Here is a 17,908-nt window from a genome sequence, read left to right on the forward strand (position 1 = left end):
CCAGTGTCAGAGGGTGAAGAGAGATGGCTTGCCCTGCTGGGCTTTGGTCTGTGACCATCTTTCTTCCCATAAGATGATGATAACAGCCAAGCATCGTTCCAGGCTTTTGGCATATTGGCTTATTTAATTTTCACAACTCCATGAGACAGATAGGTGAGGAAGCTGCCACACACACAGATTAACTCACTTCCCAGGCAGTCTGGCTCCAGAGTCCTTGTTTGTTGGTTTATTGTTAACATTTTTTTTAGTGTTTATTTATTTTTGAAAGAAAGAGAGAGTAAGGGAGGGGCAGAGAGAGAGAGGGAGACAGAGGATCTGAAGCAGGTTCCGGGCTCTGAGCTGTCAGCGCAGAGCCCGATGTGAGGCTCAAACCCACTAACTGTGAGATCATGACCTGAACCGAAGTCAGACGCTGAAGCAACTGAGCCACCCAGGTACCTCTTATTGTCAACCTTTTTATTAAGGTTTTCAGACTTTCAAAAGTGGAGACAGTCGTCAAAGAAGAGCCCACCCATCACTGAGCTTCAACAATTGCCTCTGTGAGGCTAGCCTCATTTCATGTATATGCATGCCCCCAATCCCAACCAATGAATTATTAAAAAAAAAATTTTTTTTTTACATTTATTTATTTTTGAGAAACAGAGTGAGACAAAGCATGAGCGGGGGAGGGGCAGAGAGAGAAGGAGACACAGAATCTGAAGCAGGCTCCAGGCTCTGAGCAAGCGGTCAGCACAGAGCCTGATTCGGGGCTCGAACCCACAAACTGTGAGATCGTGACCTGAGCTAAAGTCGGACGCTCAACTGACTGAGCCACCCAGGTTCCCCCAAGGAATTATTTTAAAGCAATGCCCAGACAACCCATCATCTCATTGTACCAGCTAGTAGATAGCTGTAAAAAATAAGGACTTAAAAAAATGTTTATTTATTTACTTTTGAGAGAGAGAAAGAGCAGTGAAGAGCCTGATGTGGGGTTTGATCTCATGACCATGAAATCAAGAGTCAAACGCTTAACTGACTGAGCCACCCAGCCATCCCAGTACTTTTTCTAAATTTTTTTTTTTTTTTACTTCAGAATAATTTTTTTTTCCCATTAAATAAAGCTTTGGGTATTTCATAATCCCAGTTTTATTTATTTTTAATTAATAATTAATTTTTAAATTCATATCCAAGTTTGTTAGCATATAGTGCAACAATGATTTCAGGAGTAGATTCCTTAATGCCCTTTACCCATTTAGCCCTTACCCCAACCCCTCCAGCAGCCCTCTGTTCTCTATATTTAAGAGTCTCTTATGTTTTGTCCCCCTCCCTGTTTTTATATTATTTTTGCTTCCCTTCCCTTATGTCCATCTGTTTTGTATCTTAAAGTCCTCATATGAATGAGGTCATATGATATTTGTCTTTCTCCAACTAATTTTGCTTAGTATAGTACCCTCTAGTTCCATCTACGTAATTGCAAATGGCAAGATTTCATTCTTGATTGCCGAGCAATACTCCATTGTATGTATATACCACATCTTCTTTATCCATTCATCTGTCAATGGACCTTTGGGCTCTTTCCATACTTTGGCTATTGTTGGTTGATAGTGCTGCTATAAACATTGGGGTGCATGTGCCCCTTTGAAACAACACACCTGTATCCTTTGGATAAATCCCTAGTAGTGCAATTCCTGGGTTGTAGGGTAGTTCTACTTTTAATTTTTTGAGGAACCTCCATACCGTTTTCCAGAGTGGCTGCACCAGTTTCTTCAGAATATTTGTAGATTTATGGAAGTCAAAAAGCACAGAATTCCGGTATAACTCTCACCTGGTTTCCCCTAATGTTATCATCTCATGGTACAGTTGACAACTGACCATGGTACAATTGTCAAAACTGAGTGTTGGAACATTACTATTAACTATACTCCCAGACTTTATTGGATCTCACTATTTTTTACACTAATATTCCTTTTGCTGTTCCAGGATCCAATCCATGATCCCACATTACATTTAGTTTTCATGTCTCCTTAGCCTCCTCTGGTCTATGACAGCTTCTCAGACTTTCCTTGTTTTTGATGACCTTGGCAGCTTTGAGGAGTACTGGTCAGGTATTTTGTAGACTATCTCTCAATTTGCTGTCTCTCATGGCTAGACTGGAGTTATGCATTTTGGGGGAAGAATATCACAGATGTGAAGTGCTTTCTTTCTCACATGGTATCAGAGGGTTTTTTTTTTTTTTTAACATAACCACAATACCATTAACACACCTAAAATTATTGTTTCTTAACATCTTCAAACCAGTTACTGTTTGTCTTAGTCTGTTTGGGCTGTTATAACAAAATACCGTAGATTGGGTAGCATACAAACAATATAAATGTACTTTTCACTGTTCTGGAAGCTGGAAGTTCAAGATCAAGGTGCTGGCAAACTGATGAAAGCCAGTTTTCTGGTTCATAGATAGCAGCACTTTGTAGTTGCAGCACTGCATGACATAAGGGTAGAGAGATCTTCGTGGGGTCTCTTTTATAAGGGCACTAATCTCGTTCATGAGGGTTCTGCCCTCATTACCTCAGTATCTCTCAAAGGCCCCACCACCTAATACCATCACTTAACCTTACACTGGAGGTTAAGCTTCAACATATGACTTTTGAGGGGGCACAATATTGCACTATTCACATTTCTGTGATTATCACATCATGTTTTAAATAATTGATTTGTCTGAATCAGGAACATACATATATGTTCCATACATTATATTACATTATATTTGACTGATAAGCCTCTTCTAATCTATTGGTTCTCCTCTCGTTTTTGTTTTTTTTTTTTCCCATTTGTTGAAGAAACTAGATTGTTTGCCTTGTAGAGTCCCTCATTCTGAATATGGCTGATGGCTGATCTGTGGTATTATTTAACATGTTCTTCTGTCCCCTGTTGTTCCTATAAACTTGAAGTCCGTGCTTTAACCACTGCGCCATATTGCTTGGTGAAGGGGAGAAAGATAGTAGGACGGCTCCTGGGGAAGCTCTGTGACCTGCCTGTGCTCTCTTTCCTCCTCCTTTTCTGCTCATTTCCTCTTCTGAAGTTGTTTTTTCTTTTCTTCGGGCCCAGACACCATTTTGGCAAGTCAGGTCCTAGGACAGGGAGCTAACATATGTGCTTCTTCCCATTTGCGTTTCAGTCTATCCAGAAATAAGTTGTGTTTTGTTTTTAAAGTTCCTTTTACTCTTCCTTTGCCTGAGTCATTTACCTAGCTGACTGGGGGTGTGAGTGTGCTGTGTTTGTGCATGGGAAATCCAGAAATCCACTGAGGCAGCAGAGCAGATGGGTTGCACGAGGCTCCCTCGGGGGAGGAGGAGCTGGCTGGACAGGAAAGTGCACTCTTCACTTCTAGGAAGAAAGCTGTGTGTGGGCTGAGAGTTGGAAGGCAGTAGGGAGATTTCTTATGGAGTTTGCCTGAACTCAAGTTCCAGGATGAAAATGCCTTGCAGGTAGTTATGTTTTAATTGTTTACATCTTATAGGCTGGAGAGTGACTGTTTCCGAGGCTGGTCCTGGAGCGGGTTTGTGCTGTGGACAAGGTCAACACCTTCTAGTCCAGTGGCTCTCAATCCCTGCTGCACATTTGAACCACCTGGGTAGGGTTTTAAATGGACACCAATGCCTGGAGCCCACCCCAGCCAATAGAATTTGAATCCCTGAGTGGAAGACCTTGTTTGGGGATACTCAGGTTGTGCAGCCTGGCTGAGGACTACTGAGCTGGCCCAGCCTTTTTGCCTTTGGGCTATAGATTCAGTGCGTGTTTTATTCCTGATCTGGAAGAGCCCTGACTTAGAGGTCTGGGTATAGAAGGACAGTCAGTTTCTTTCAGGCCTTGGCCCTCAGCTGGTGCTCCCTAGCTGCCTCTCCCCAGGGGGTGTAGAGGTGAGACTGTCTGTGCTGCAGGTCCTGCTGAGAATGAGATGACTCACCTCTCTTGGGAAGGGAAAGAGAAGGAATCACTGGGCTGACTCATTCTTCCGGTAAAGAAAAAGGAAAGGAAAAACATCCACGATTGATTGGGTAAAGATGGGGGCTGAATTTTGGAGGGGAGAGGAAGCCCATACATTTAAAACTTTTGAGAAAATAAAAATTAACTCAGACAGAGAAAGTAAAACCCTTTGTTGCCATTTTTCAGTCTGGGGAGGACGGGGAGGACAGACATATAAGCCCCCTCTACGAAGAATCAGTGTTTCTCACAAGGGTATAAAGTTTCCCAATGACTTACTTCTTTGAACACTACTCTTCCACACTCGCTGAGAAATCGCATTCTCCAAGATAATAGATTGCCAGAAACTTTGCTGTTTAAAATAATGTCAGTAGGAATGAAACATCCACCTCTTGATAGGTGGGTCGAAGTCACTTTGACTTAGAGAACTAACCCAAGTGCAATAGTTTCTGGACATAACATTCCATATTTATCTTGATTTTATAGTTTCTAAGGAAACAAGATCCAGTGCCCATTTCTCAGTATAGACCTAGATGGACCCTTTACCTCATAGCTGTGCTTTGCTTTGAGCCTATTAAAGCACCACATCATTTAAATTTTACTCTACCTTTCTCCAGAATTCTGTACTAACCCTATTTTCCCCTTTGTTTGGTGACATGCCCCATGGTTCCTCTGCTGTGTGGCCTCTCCCTCGTTGCAGTGAGTCAGTAGATGTGACTTTGTCAGACTATATGTTTGTCCCTGGGGGGTCTTAGGCTGATTGGATTAGTACATTGTCATCTGTGCTTGCGATTTATAACTCAGAACTCCTTTCCTGAATCTCAGGCCTATCTTTCCAGTGTTTATTGAAATTACATCTGGAAGGCCCTTTAAGTATTTCAAACTCACATGACCAATACAGAACTTTTATCTTCCCCTCCACTAAGTCAGTATGCTTCTTGTTTTCCTTGTCCTGGTTAATAAGCATTAGTATCTAACTAGAAATCAAGGCATTATCCATATTCTGTTCTTCATTCCCGCGGTCAGTCAGCCAGCCCCTTGTTCTACCCCAGGACCCAGCGCGGTGCTGGGCACATAGTAGGTCCTGAGTAGCTATTTGGTGAATGAATGAATAAAACCACAAGTCTGGTAGTTGCTTTTCTTTTAATTTTTAAAAATTTCTACTAGATGATACATTTGCTTAGGTCTTGGGATGGGTCTATATCTCTGTTTGCCTTGCACTTCTCAGCTTAGTTATTTGCACATAGTAGGTATTTAATGTATATAGATTGGATAAATACAATAATATAGCTAGTTCCCCAGGTAACTAAAGTGATTATTTTTTCAAATTTGATTTTATTTATTTTGAGAGAGAGAGAGAACAAGAGAGCGCACACAGGGGAAGGGGGGAGCAGAGAGATAGCAAGAGAGAGAATCCCGTGCAGTCTCTATATTGCCAGCCCAGTTTGGGGCTTGATCTCACAATCATGAGATCAGACCTGAGCTGAAATCAAGAGTTGGATGCTCAACTGCCTGAGCCACCCAGGTGCCCCTACAGTGATTATTTTTAAAAAAATTATCAGAACATTCCGGTCAAACCCTATCTGTTCTTGGCCTTGCCCTCTTTTTTCTGAAAAGTCTTTTATCACACTTCAGTCCCTCCTTTGGCTGACAGTGGTGCAGTTTCTGACTCTGGCCTTCATGCGTCAGAACCCTTGCTGATACCCTTCTCTGCTTGGTAAACTCGGCTGTCCACCCACTCCAGAGCCTCTGGGAAGCCTCCTTGACTCATGAGGGAGAAATCATCTGTGTCCCCACTGTACTTATAATGCTTCATTTAAGCTCTGGTCACAGTATTTTGTATTTATTTGTTTACTTGTGTTTCCTGACGGACTCAGCTTCTTGAATGCTTATCCAAGAAGCGTTCCCTGAGCCCAACTCAGAAGAGGGTGTAGATATCTGTGGAGCAAAATGTTTTTCCTGGGACTCTCTCTTAGTGGCTGGGTGGAGAGTGACACTGGGGACCAGCAGGGCTAGGACAGGGTGAAGACAGTGCCAGACCACAGGGCAGTCAGAAGCTAGACGTCTTCACCCACCATCTTCAAGAGTTTGCTTTACTCAGGCCCATCTTCCAGGCTCTCACCTCTGCCCCTGCTGCTCCTCTTCCTTCCTTGAGCCACCATCTGCCATACGTTTGTCCCTTTCAAGTCCTCTCCCTTCAGAGCCCTGCCTGGGCTCCATTCTCTCCAGGCAACCTCCAGGCCATAGACTGCTCATCTGCTCACTCATTCATTCTTGTGACAGGTGTGTTGCTGGAGCCCCTTCTAGGTATGAATCACGAGACCAGGAGCCAAGGAGGATGAGGAGACAGAAAGAACAGCCAACAGCCCGCCTCCTTCAGGAACTTATAATCAAGTAATATATTAGATAGTATTTTAAATTAAATATATGTTTTTATTTTATTATTTTTTAATTTTTTAAGGTTATTTATTTATTTTGAGAGAGACAGAGACAGCATGAACGGGAGAGAGGCAGAGAGAGAGGGAGAGAGAATCTCAAGCAGGCTCTGCACTGCCAGCATGCGCCCAGTTCAGGGCTCGAACTCATGAAATCGTGAGATCACGGCCTGAGCCGAAACCGAGAGTCAGACGCTTAACCGACTGAATTAAATATATATTTTAAAAATAGAATATTACTTTTATGTATTATATATAATGCTGATTTTTTTCATTTTAAAAAGAAATAAAAACCATCCATATTCCTATTACTCAGAGTCAGTCTCTGTTAACGTTTTAATGTATTTTCATCTAACTTAAAATAATTCTCTACTTTTTATTTTGAAGTAGTTTGTATTACAGAAAAGTCGCAATAAGAATAAAGAAATTTTGGGGTGCCTGGGTGGCTCAGTCGGTTGAGTGTCCGACTTTGTCTCAGGTCATGATCTCACAGTTTGTGGGTTCGAGCCCCACATCAGGCTCTGTGCTGACTGCTTGCTCAGAGCCTGGAGCCTGCTTCAGATTCTGTCTCCTTCTCTCTCTGCCCCTCCCCCGCTCACGCTTTGTCTCACTCTGTTTCTCAAAAATAAATAAAATGTAAAAAAAAAAAAAAAAAGAATAAAGAACTTTCAGGGGCGCCTTGGTGGCTCAGTCGGTTGAGCTTCTGACTTCGGCTCAGGTCATGATCTCATGGTTCGTGGGTTCAAGCCCCCCATCGGGGTCTGTGCTGATAGCTAGGAGCCTGGAGGCTGCTTTCGATTCTGTGTGTGTGTCTCTCTCTGCCCCTCTGCCGCACGTGCTCTGTCTCTCTCTCTCTCTCAAAAATAAATAAACATTAAAAACATTAAAAAAAAAAAGAATAAAGAACTTTCCTATACTCTTTGCCTAGATCCACCAGTTTTTAACATTTTGCCACACTTCCTTTTTTATTCTTTTTATCTGCGGATGATCATAAAGTCTGGAAACATAGCAAATATGCATGATATCACCAAAGACATTTTCAGTCTGTAAAGAAAATAAAAGTATCTACATTTCCAGATTGTATTGCCACCTTCTCTACTTACACATGCTATTGTTTCTCAGCCATTTGAGAGTAGCTTATATTCATTTGTCTCCCTACTACTTAGTGTAACACAAGAATGAGGACATTCTCTTACATTTCTGTCTTAGTTCATTCAGTCTGCGGTAACAAAAATACCATAGACTGGGTGGCTTGTAAACAACAGAAATTAATTTCTCACAGTTCTGGAGGCTAGAAGTCTAAGCTCAAGGCACTGGCAGATTCGTCGTCTGGTGACAGCTTGAGCCCTGGTTCATAGACAGCCATCTTCCGTGTTCTTGCATGGCAGAAGGGGCGAGGGGGCCCTCTGAGGTCTCTTCTATAAGAGCACTAGTGTCATTCGTGTCAAAAGGCCCCACCTCAAAATTCCATCACATTAGGTGTTAGGTTAAAATTTTTTTTTTTCAACGTTTTTTATTTATTTTTGGGACAGAGAGAGACAGAGCATGAACGGGGGAGGGACAGAGAGAGAGGGAGACACAGAATCGGAAACAGGCTCCAGGCTCTGAGCCATCAGCCCAGAGCCTGACGCGGGGCTCGAACTCACGGACCGCGAGATCGTGACCTGGCTGAAGTCGGACGCTTAACCGACTGCGCCACCCAGGCGCCCCAGGTGTTAGGTTAAGATAGGAATTAGGGGAGGGACACAAACATCCAGTGTCTAGCACTAGCCTCAAGTGTAGTTATTACATTTAGAAATTTAAGATGGCTATAATACTTTTATTAACCTATGATCCCTATGCCAATTTTGTCAGTTCTCTCAGTAACATCCTTGAGGACACTTTTCTGTGCTTCAGTCCAGAATCACATATTACATTTAGGTGTCTTGTCTCTTCAGTGTCCTTTCACGTGGACCAGGTCCTCAGTCTTTCTTTGTCTTTATGACATGGACATATTTGATGAACAAGCCTGGTTATTTTATGGCATGCTGCTCAGTTTGGGTTTGTCTGGTGTCTCCTTATGATTAGATTCAATCCCTCCAGAATACTGTTTGAGTGACACTGTGAACTTCTCAGGGTGTCACATCTAGAGGCACACAATGTCCATCTGCCCCTCATTGGTCCCTTTAACACGTCCCCATCATTTTGTGGGCTGGCACTTCATTACTTTCTGACACAACGAGATGTACCAGGTTCATTTGTGCCTTCCCTTCCCCGGCCCTGGAATCAGCCACTTCTCTAAGGAACCCTGGTTCGTTTTAGTAGATCAGGGTCTGGATGTCATTCTGTCTCTTTGTTATCCACTTACCGTCCATCTAGCTCTATTTATCTCCTTGGCTTTTTTCTTTTTAAAGTTTATTTATTTACTTAGAAAAAGCACGTGAGCAGGAGAGGGGCAGAGAGCGAGGGAGAGAGAGAGAGAGAGAGAGAGAGAGAGAGAGAGAGAGAGAGAGAGAGAATCCCAAACAAGCTCCATGCTGTCAACGCAGAGCCCGCCGGGGGGCTCAATTGCACGAACAGTGAGATCATGACCTGAGCAGAAATCAACAGTCAGATGCTTATCCAACTGAGCCATTGAGATGCCCCGTATCTCCTTATTTTTTTGAGTTGGAATTATCCTGTTTGTATGCATTCCACAAAATCAGAAGCCTATTTTCATGTCATAAATGTCCAAGGACATTTCAAATGGCTGTAGAGTGTTCAATCATGTGATTGGACTGTTATTTGCTCACCATCCACCTTTGCAAATACTGCAGCGGTGAGCACCCTCAGCATTCACATCTTACCGCACCTCTGAACGTCTCTGTTTCCTGAGACTAGATACTTAGAGGGGAAATTTTGCCAGGACAACAATGTGAGCATTATGTACACGTGGGGAAAATGGTTGAGACCATTTGAGTTATAAGAGGTCCGAGAAGCAACCGTTTTAGTTAGGAACAGTGCCGAAGCTTGACCTGCTCTGTGAACTGCAGCGCCTCAGTGGGGGTGGATGTAGGAGGTGGAGAGGGTCCTCCATGCAGGGGGGTCACAGCGAGCAGAGAGATGGAGGCAGCATGGGGCCTGGTGTGCGCAGGGGACTTTCAGGGGACTATTGCAGGACTTTATTAGGAAGGGTAAGGAGCGGGAGGTGGCTATAGGATCTGGTGTCCTAATGAGCAAGGGGAGGGAGGGAGGGAGTGTGGAGGTATCTGCTTCCTTCACCATGCAGAGGACGGTGCTGGGGGAGCGGTGGGGCTCCAGTGCAGATTTGGGGTAGAGCCTGGAGTGTAGTGAGGCACCAACCCCCGGTATTTGTGGCTTCCCCTTTGTCCTCCAGCTTGGCATCTTCTCACCTCCCATCGAGCTTGGCTTTTTCCCTAAGGCAGAGGGCCCAGGAGCAGTGGTGCCTGTTGCCTGGTTTCCTTTCATTGTGCCCTAATGCCTGTGGCCTGCTTTGCACAAAGCCCTGCTTTTCTGGGGCCCCTGCTCTGGGGTGAGGCCAGGGCAGGCAGGCCCTGTCCTGAGCCTCACAGCAGCTCCAGGGCTATGGGTATAGGAGGGCGTGAGGGGAGTGAGCTGGGCACTGTCATGCCTGAGCTTTGCCCGTGGAGAGATTTCCTCGGGGACAGAGCCTGAGCTGGACCTTGGAGAGGGACCCTCCTTCACTGGAGACATCCAAAGCAAGGCAGGGAGGCTGTGGTGGACAGGGAAGGCCAGGAGAGGGCTCGGCCCAGGTCTCACCTTTAGCCTGTGTGCTCATGGGTGCTTGGGAGCAGTGGGAAGCTGGGAATGGATCTCAGGGAATTCGGGGAAGTGAGAGGAAAATGCGAGGCATTTTTGAAGAGCAGCTGAGATAGTCATTGAGTGTCTTAATGGTCTTTATGGGTTGACTTTAGAAAGACTTCAGACCTGGGAGGCCCTCAGGTCACTGAGAAGCAAGGTCTCATTGGCACTCATCACATGGGGAGTCCTGGGGACTGTGGGACCCCAATAATAAGTGTAGGCTGTGGGGTGTGGTCCATGGGGTTTAGAGGATGATCTCCAGTGGCTGACCTGCTCTCCTCTCCCACCTCCTTCCCCAGACATCCTTCTATGGCCGCTTCAGGCACTTCTTGGATATCATTGATCCTCGCACACTCTTTGTCACTGAGGTAAGTCCTGGATGTCACTCTCAGGAGAGCCCCCTGGCCCCTTTGGAAGATCCATGGGTCACTTGTGTGTATGCTTTATACACATTGTCTCATTCCGTTTGCATCTTACGACATCCCTTCAAGGTAGATATATCGCATCGTTATTATTTCCAACTCTAATAAAGTTATTACCCAGCACATAAATGACATGCTCATTAGAAAAGTTCACATGGCACAGGTGTGTTTAAATGAGAAAGTATCCTTGATGTACTCTCCCTACCCAGCTCCCTCCTGTCGTAGGTAATGTCAGGTTCGTTAAGGTATAGTTTACCTTTTGCATGTGTACCATTCTGTTTCAACAAACAGATTCAGTCATGTATCTACCACCACCATGAAGCTGTAGGACGCTCCCAATCACCCTAAAATGTTCGCTCATGCCCGTTTGTAAAGTTGATCTCCCTCGTTCCTGCCAACCTCTGGCAACCACTCGTCTGTTTTCTGTCTGTATTGTTTTCCTGTTTAAAATGCCATATAAATGGAATACTACAGCACGTAGCCTTGTGTGTCTGGCTTCTTTTCCGAAGCGTAATGTTTTCGAGATTCATCCACGTTGCCGTGTGTGTATCAGTGGTTCATGACTTCTTATTGCTGAGTAGTATTCCACTGAGAGGTTGTTCCAGAATGTGTGTATCCATCCACTTGTTGATGAACACCTGGGCTGTTTCCAGCTTGGAGCTATTGTAGATAATATACTATGAGCATTCTTTGTGTGGACGTATGTTTTCATTTCTCTTGAGTAAGTAACTAGGAATGGAGCGCTAGTTCGTATGGTAAGTGTGGTAAGTGTATGTTTCTCTTCATAGGAAGCTGCCAAACCATTGTTGAGAGTGGCTCTACATTTAACATCCCATCTGCAATGTCCCAGTGGTTCCACATCCTCACCAACATGTGGTATCATCACATTTAAATTTATCGCCAAGTCTATTTTAGCCATCGTATGTCTTTATAGCCTTTGTATGTGTGTAGCAATGCATGCACATATAAAAAAAGCAAATATTTGTTAAGCCCTTAACTGTGAGCAGGGCAGTGTGTTAAGCAGTTTACATGCGTTAGCTCATCACATTAACTCACAGCATCCCTACGAGGTAGATGTTATTCTAAGTTCCATTTTACAGATGAGGAAACAGACAGAAGTTAAATCTCATGCACATGGTGCTGGCCAGTGGTGGAGCCAGTGTATGAACCCAGGTAAGCTTGTCTCCGGAACCCTTATTCTTAGCCAGTTTGTACCCTGTTCAGGTAATAATCCCAAGATTACTCAGCTGGCAGAAGGCTTGAGCTCCCTCACCAGGGCCCCACCTATCCCGAGGAAGGTCTTGAGCCTTGAGTTGTGCACTTCTCTGCACGTCTTCTCTGTGTTGAGCATTGGATTGCTTCCGCCCTGGAGTTGATCCCTCTGGGAGGTAAAACCCATGATGGAAAGAAGCACAAGGCCTTCTGGGCACCTGGGCTTAGAACCATCTCCAGTGGGGGATGCGGTCCAGTATCACTAAATGTGAGAATTACCCTGTTGTGTGCTTTCCAACAACATGTCAGTGAGAACAAAGGGCTCCAGTGTTTTACTGGCTGACTTTACCTGCCCCTCTGGGTCTACCGCCTCGAAAGCACAGGGCTGCTATACTCTGGGCTCTGTCTGGATTCTCCTGAGGAGTAATCAATATGACTACACAACAATTTGGGAAATCACCAAGCTAGAGAAACTACTTACCTAGCCTAGGTGATGTGACTTTCTAGAAAGCTCCAGAATAGCACAAAACCGGATACAATTGTAACATGAATCCCAACAAAAATGCCACCTGCTTGACGGAGAAGGCCGCAGAGGCCAGTGCTTAACTCAAAGGATAGGAGTGCTAATGATGGGTTTGAGACACATTGAGAAATGGTGGAGGACGACAGAAGGTCAGGAGGTACTTCGTGCTCCCCAGATTACCATGAGAAGGCGGGGGCTTTGGGGATAGATGGACAGCTACAGGGCAGCATGCCAGCTGTGCCAGGGGACCCACACCCTCCTTTCTCTCCAGTCCACCCTCTTCTCGTTCCCAGACCATTTCACTTGCCACTCTCCTCCTGGTGCCACATCTTTCTTGCATTTTGAAAGGCCCCAATATTCCCGTACATCACTAAACCATTTTTGACCTGTTTCCCCTATCAGCAATTCACTTGTCAAAGCTACCTATTTACTAACTGGAAAATAACCAGTACAACAGTAATTTTGTAATAGTTTTCAAAATTCACCTGTCCTCCTCCCCTCATCAAAGATTCTGAAAGGCTTCCCAGAAAGACCCACACCTCCCTCCCTGCTACATCCCAGTTGGGGACTGTTTTCCAACACTACATGCTGGCCTTTTGGAAAGTTTTTGCCCACAGAAGATCATCTTCTAAGCCCTAAAAACTCTGGAAGGGCCATGAGTGGGGCATCCAGGCCTTCACTGGCTCTAGTCCATGCGGGTTGCTTAGCAAGGCCATCTGCATGGAAGCAATGAGAAATTAGAAACTGAGAGGAGAGTCTCTTACCTGATGCTCTCCCCCAGGAACTGTGGCACTACCAGAAGGGCCACTCTCCTCTCTGCTGAGCTCAGTCCACAGACCATGGTTCATGCCTACAGAGCACTGTTTCTCTCCCAGGGCTTTTTGCTGGTGTTCTGGCAGGGATTGTGGGGTGGTCCCAGCCGGAAGAGACCTAGACAGGTCTCTTTGCCTGTGAGAGTAATAGGTTTGTGGAGACATGAGGAGGTAGTTCCGGAAGCTGGAGGTTCTTGAGGTAGAAAGATCCTGGGCAGCGTGAGCCGTCTGGTGACTTGGTTCTTAGAGGCATTAGCCAAGTCGATGGATAGACTCCTCTTGAGAGAGTTTTGCAGCGATTTGTTTGACATTTATAACTGACCAACCTTTAAAAAGATCCCAATCCTTGTATGTGTGATGAGGCAGAGGACATTTTATTCACCGTAGGAAGAAGGCTGTCTTTGTCATAAGAATGTCTTGAGCAAGGCTTCAGAGGAGGAAGACGTTTGTCTGCTTGACGCAGGGGGAAGAATTGTCCTTTTTGATCGTGGCAAGAGAGGGGAGAGAGAAGGAAGAAGAGGGAGAAACAGTGGAAAGGAGAGCAAGCATCTGGGATGAGCTGAGAGGCCAGTGGCTGGGGCTCTCTTGAGACTGCTCATGCCTCCTGGGTTGTGAAATTTGTTGACATGGTGTACTTTTGTCCCCTCTGCCTGTTCCTGGAAAGTTGTCAGTAAAGTCTGCCTGGTTCATGAAATCTCTGCAGGAGTAGATTATTTGGGAGGATCTTGAGGCTAGGAGTCTCTTGTCAGGGTGCAGTGTGTCCAGGATCAGACCTGAGGAAGCAAACCACCAGGAGTTGGCAGAAGCCCCACTGTTGGCTTTCCACCTAGGTCATGGAATTAGATTTAGACCTCTAAAGGTCTAAAGGTGTACCAGCTGACATCGAACTTACTTTTATTTATTTGTTTTTAAGTTTATTTATTTTAAGAGAGACACAGAGAGAGAGAGTGCAGGCAGAGCTGAGGGGGTGGGTAGTGGGGGACAGAGGATCCAAAGTAAGTTCTGTGCTGACAGCAGAGAGCTGGATGCAGGGCTCGAGCCCACAAACCGTGAGATTATGACCTAAGCTGAAATCAGGCACTTAACTGACTGAGCCACCCAGGCGCCCCTGAAGTTACTTTTAATTTTGGACTGAAAATGAAAGGAATTTGCTATTATGAATTAAATAATTATTTAATGGAATGAATGGTTGACAGATTATCATCCTGAAGGACAGAGAAAACTAACTGCAATAGTGTTAATAACACAGACTCAGGACTAGTTTTGGTGTAGTAATCTGAAACCAGGGTATATTGTAGGATAGAATAGATAAGTAATTATATTGATGTTGGGAACCAGGGTTCTCACTGTGGAAGTAGGAGGATACAAATCTGGAGCAGGGGAAAGGACAAAGAACTACGTGATGTTGCACTGAATTGGAGGTATGGATATGAACTCATGACCCCCCTCCCCCACCACACACACACATTTGTGTTTATATTTTCCAGTTTCCTGGCTCTTTTCACTGAAAGGGCCTAGAAGCAATGACACCTGGTAACAGTGAACACATTTAGCGCTCAGATCTTGGTTTCTAAGTACCAGTACCCACTAATAGAAATCAGGGATTCTTGGAGAGGTGGCGAAATCCACATTTGGGGCAAGAGGAGCTGCTACAGAATGTGGGAGGGTGCTCAAAGAATGGACACACAGGAACTAGCTTGAAAGGAAACCCACCAGTCACATTTGGGAGAATTTGAACGTTAAGAAGAATACAATGGGTTATTCACCCTTCAGTTATCCACCCTTCAGTTATAACACACTGAAGAATGATAATAATGGCAATAATAATAAATGCAGGAGTCAATAATAACAACAAGAAGGAGGAGGAGAAATCCATCCGTCCACAGTCCACTAGAAGTGTGGGAGGGGGAAGCTCATCTTCACAGAAGAATGTCAGCTGATAAATGTAGTAGGAAATAGTCATTGTGTAACCCTCAATGAAATAACTGCCTCTGACCAGGATCATTAATGGATGCTGCTCGCATAGAGTAATGAGTTGTAGGCAAACAGGATATCCGGATGTTTTCAAGTAAGTGTCACCCTGAAGATAGTTAGCAAAGGGGAAAAGTTACCTTTACTGTGAAGAGCTTAGAGGACATTGCTTTAACCAGGTGGCCAAACTTAGCATCATTGGCCATGAAAAACTGACATTATATGCCTTCTGATGTGATATGATTCTGGTAGTAATCCCTAAATACTGGAATATATGAAAGCCTAAAGAAGAAAATAAAAACAGCCCATAATCCTACCTGCCAGAAATAATCACCATTGACATTTTGGTATATGCATATGTGCAAAATTAGGATGATTTATGTAATATGTGTATATATATCTATCTCTTTATATAGAATAGAGAGAGAATCATATATGATATATATGTTTACATAACATATATGTATACATAATATATACTCTTTTTTCCATGCAGCATATCATGAACATTCTTCCTTGTCATTAAATGTCATTACAAAATATATTTAATAACCATGTGGTTATTCTATAATGCACTTAATAATTTTCTCTATTGTTGACCACTTGGGTGGTTTCAAGTCTTTTGCCATTATAAGTAGTATTGCAGCATATATCCATGTACATAAATCTCCCCATATTTCTCTTTATTTTCTTTGGATAAATTCCTACAAGTGGAATTTCTGAATGGAAGACTTTTTTTTAATGTTAAAAAAAATCTTCATTTATTTTGAGAGAGAGAGAGAGAGACAAGGAGAGCACATGAGCGGGGGAGGGGCAGAGAGAGAGAGACAGAGAGAGAGAGACAGAGAGAAAATCCTAAGCAGGCCCCACACTGCCAGTGCAGAGCAGTGCAGAGCCTGACTCAGGGCTCAGTCTCATGAATCGTGAGATCATGACCTGAGCCGAAATTAGGAGTCGGACGCTTAACTGACTGAGCCTCCCAGGCACCCCTCTGAAAGAAAGACATTTTAAGGCTTTTCATATATATTGCCAGTTTACCCTGTAGATTATACCAAGCTGTGCCAAGATCATATCAGTTTATAGTCTCAATAATAGTGAGGATATCCATTTATATTTTATTTTTTATCAACTACTTTTTAATCATAATATTTCTCTACACTTAAAAAACTTTCAGTATAATTAACATACAGCATTATATTAGTTTCAGGTGTACAATATAGTAATTCAACAATTCTGTTACTCAGTGCTCATCATAATAAGTGTACCCTTAATCTCTTTGAGGATGCCCATTTATTTAAATGCCTTCTAGACAGCATCTGATATTCTAATTTTAAAGTCTTTAATTGAAGTTTTAATAGTAAATATCCAAATGTCGCTTTTTTTTATTCAATTTTTTATTGATTATTTATAAAAATGTAAGTGTAAACATAAAGCTCGTTTATCCCTCTTTGGGATTTTTACAGAAACTGAAAGAGTGCCAAAATTTATAACATTATCTTCTACCTAAAACAGCTTTGTAAACACAGTTTTCATCCTGTTTATAAGATCTTTGATAGCTTCCCAGTGACAAGTTACTGTTTTGTTTTGTTTGAATCCAAGTTAGTTAACATGTAGTGTAATAATGATTTCAGGAGTAGAATTTAGTGATTCCTCACTTACATATAACACCCAGTGCTCATCCCAACAGGTCTCCTCCTTAGTGCCCTTCACCGCTTTAGCCCTTCCCATCCAACACCCCCTCCAGCAACCTTCAGTTTGTTCTCTGTATTTAAGAGTCTCTTATGGTTTGCCTCCCTCTCTGGTTTTATATTATTTTTAGTCAGTCAGACAAAGACAAATATCATATGATTTCACTCATATGTGGAATTTAAGAAACAAAACAGATGGACATAAGGGAAGGGAACCAAACGTCAGTACCTTTACACACTTTAAGTTCTTGCCTATCTGCATGCATTTTTGGCATACTATTGCACTGAACAGTTTTTATTTGCCTTTTTCATTCATTTCCAAGTCTTTATAATTATTTATTTATATATTTTTAAATGTTTATTTTTGAGGGTGCAAGCAGGGGAAGGGCAGAGAGAGGGGGACGGAGGGTCCAAAGTGGGCTCTGAGATGTCAGTCTGACAGCAGCGAGCCTGATGTGGGCTCAAACACACGAACCAGTGACATCATGACCTGAGCTGAAGTCAGATGCTCAACCAACCAAGTGACCCAAGTGTCTCCACAATTTTTTAAAATCAAGTTTTAAAGTCTAAATAACCGTCCCTGGTTTGACCCTTAGATCTAACAGCACAGGCGGTGCTTTTCCAAGAAAAATAGTCTCAAACCTATCACTTTTCACTTCAGCTACATTTATTTTCTAGAATAAATTCCCAAGAGTAGGCTATCTAGGCTGGAGGCCATGATTGTTTCTAAAGCTCTTTGGGGTAGCTGGATGGGTTTCTTTTCTGAGGGGTTATACTTCCTGTCATGCTGCCAGAATTATATGAGTTTACCTCTCAAGGGCCCCTTGAAGGTGATCAGAGGTCAGCCACAGGGAAAGCAGAACCCCTCCCCATATGTCCCTGGTTTCCCCTGGGGCCTCCCTGAGGGTGGCCTGGGGCGGGGAAGCCAAGGACCAATCTCAGCACAGATGTTTAACCCTGGGGGTCCCAGGACTACTGGGAAGGAACAGGAGAGTATAGGAAGGCTGAAGGAAGACAAGAGAAAGGCTTGGGACCCTGTCTGCCTATAAATCATTATCTTCTGCAGGTCCCAGCATTTGGGACC

At 43.8% G+C, this 17,908-nt stretch overlaps 1 protein-coding gene across 7 annotated transcripts in view; it reads left to right on the forward strand.

Moving 5' to 3' along the window:
- The window catches only part of SFXN5 (sideroflexin 5), a 116,865-nt gene that overhangs the window by 2,984 nt on the left and 95,973 nt on the right, over positions 1 to 17,908 (forward strand). For 4 of the 7 annotated variants that reach the window (XM_058683710.1, XM_058683708.1, XM_058683706.1 and 1 more), the window contains exon 2: positions 10,496 to 10,564. The exons of 2 other annotated variants lie outside the window; for them this stretch is intronic. In XM_058683710.1, the coding sequence (XP_058539693.1) occupies positions 10,496 to 10,564 (69 nt within the window). Of the gene's footprint in view, positions 1 to 6,243; positions 6,355 to 10,495; positions 10,565 to 17,908 lie in introns of all 7 variants that reach the window. One more of the 7 variants, XM_058683709.1, reaches the window with a different exon arrangement.

The sequence above is a fragment of the Neofelis nebulosa genome, chromosome 9 (assembly GCF_028018385.1).
Source record: "Neofelis nebulosa isolate mNeoNeb1 chromosome 9, mNeoNeb1.pri, whole genome shotgun sequence".
NCBI lineage: Eukaryota > Metazoa > Chordata > Mammalia > Carnivora > Felidae > Neofelis > Neofelis nebulosa.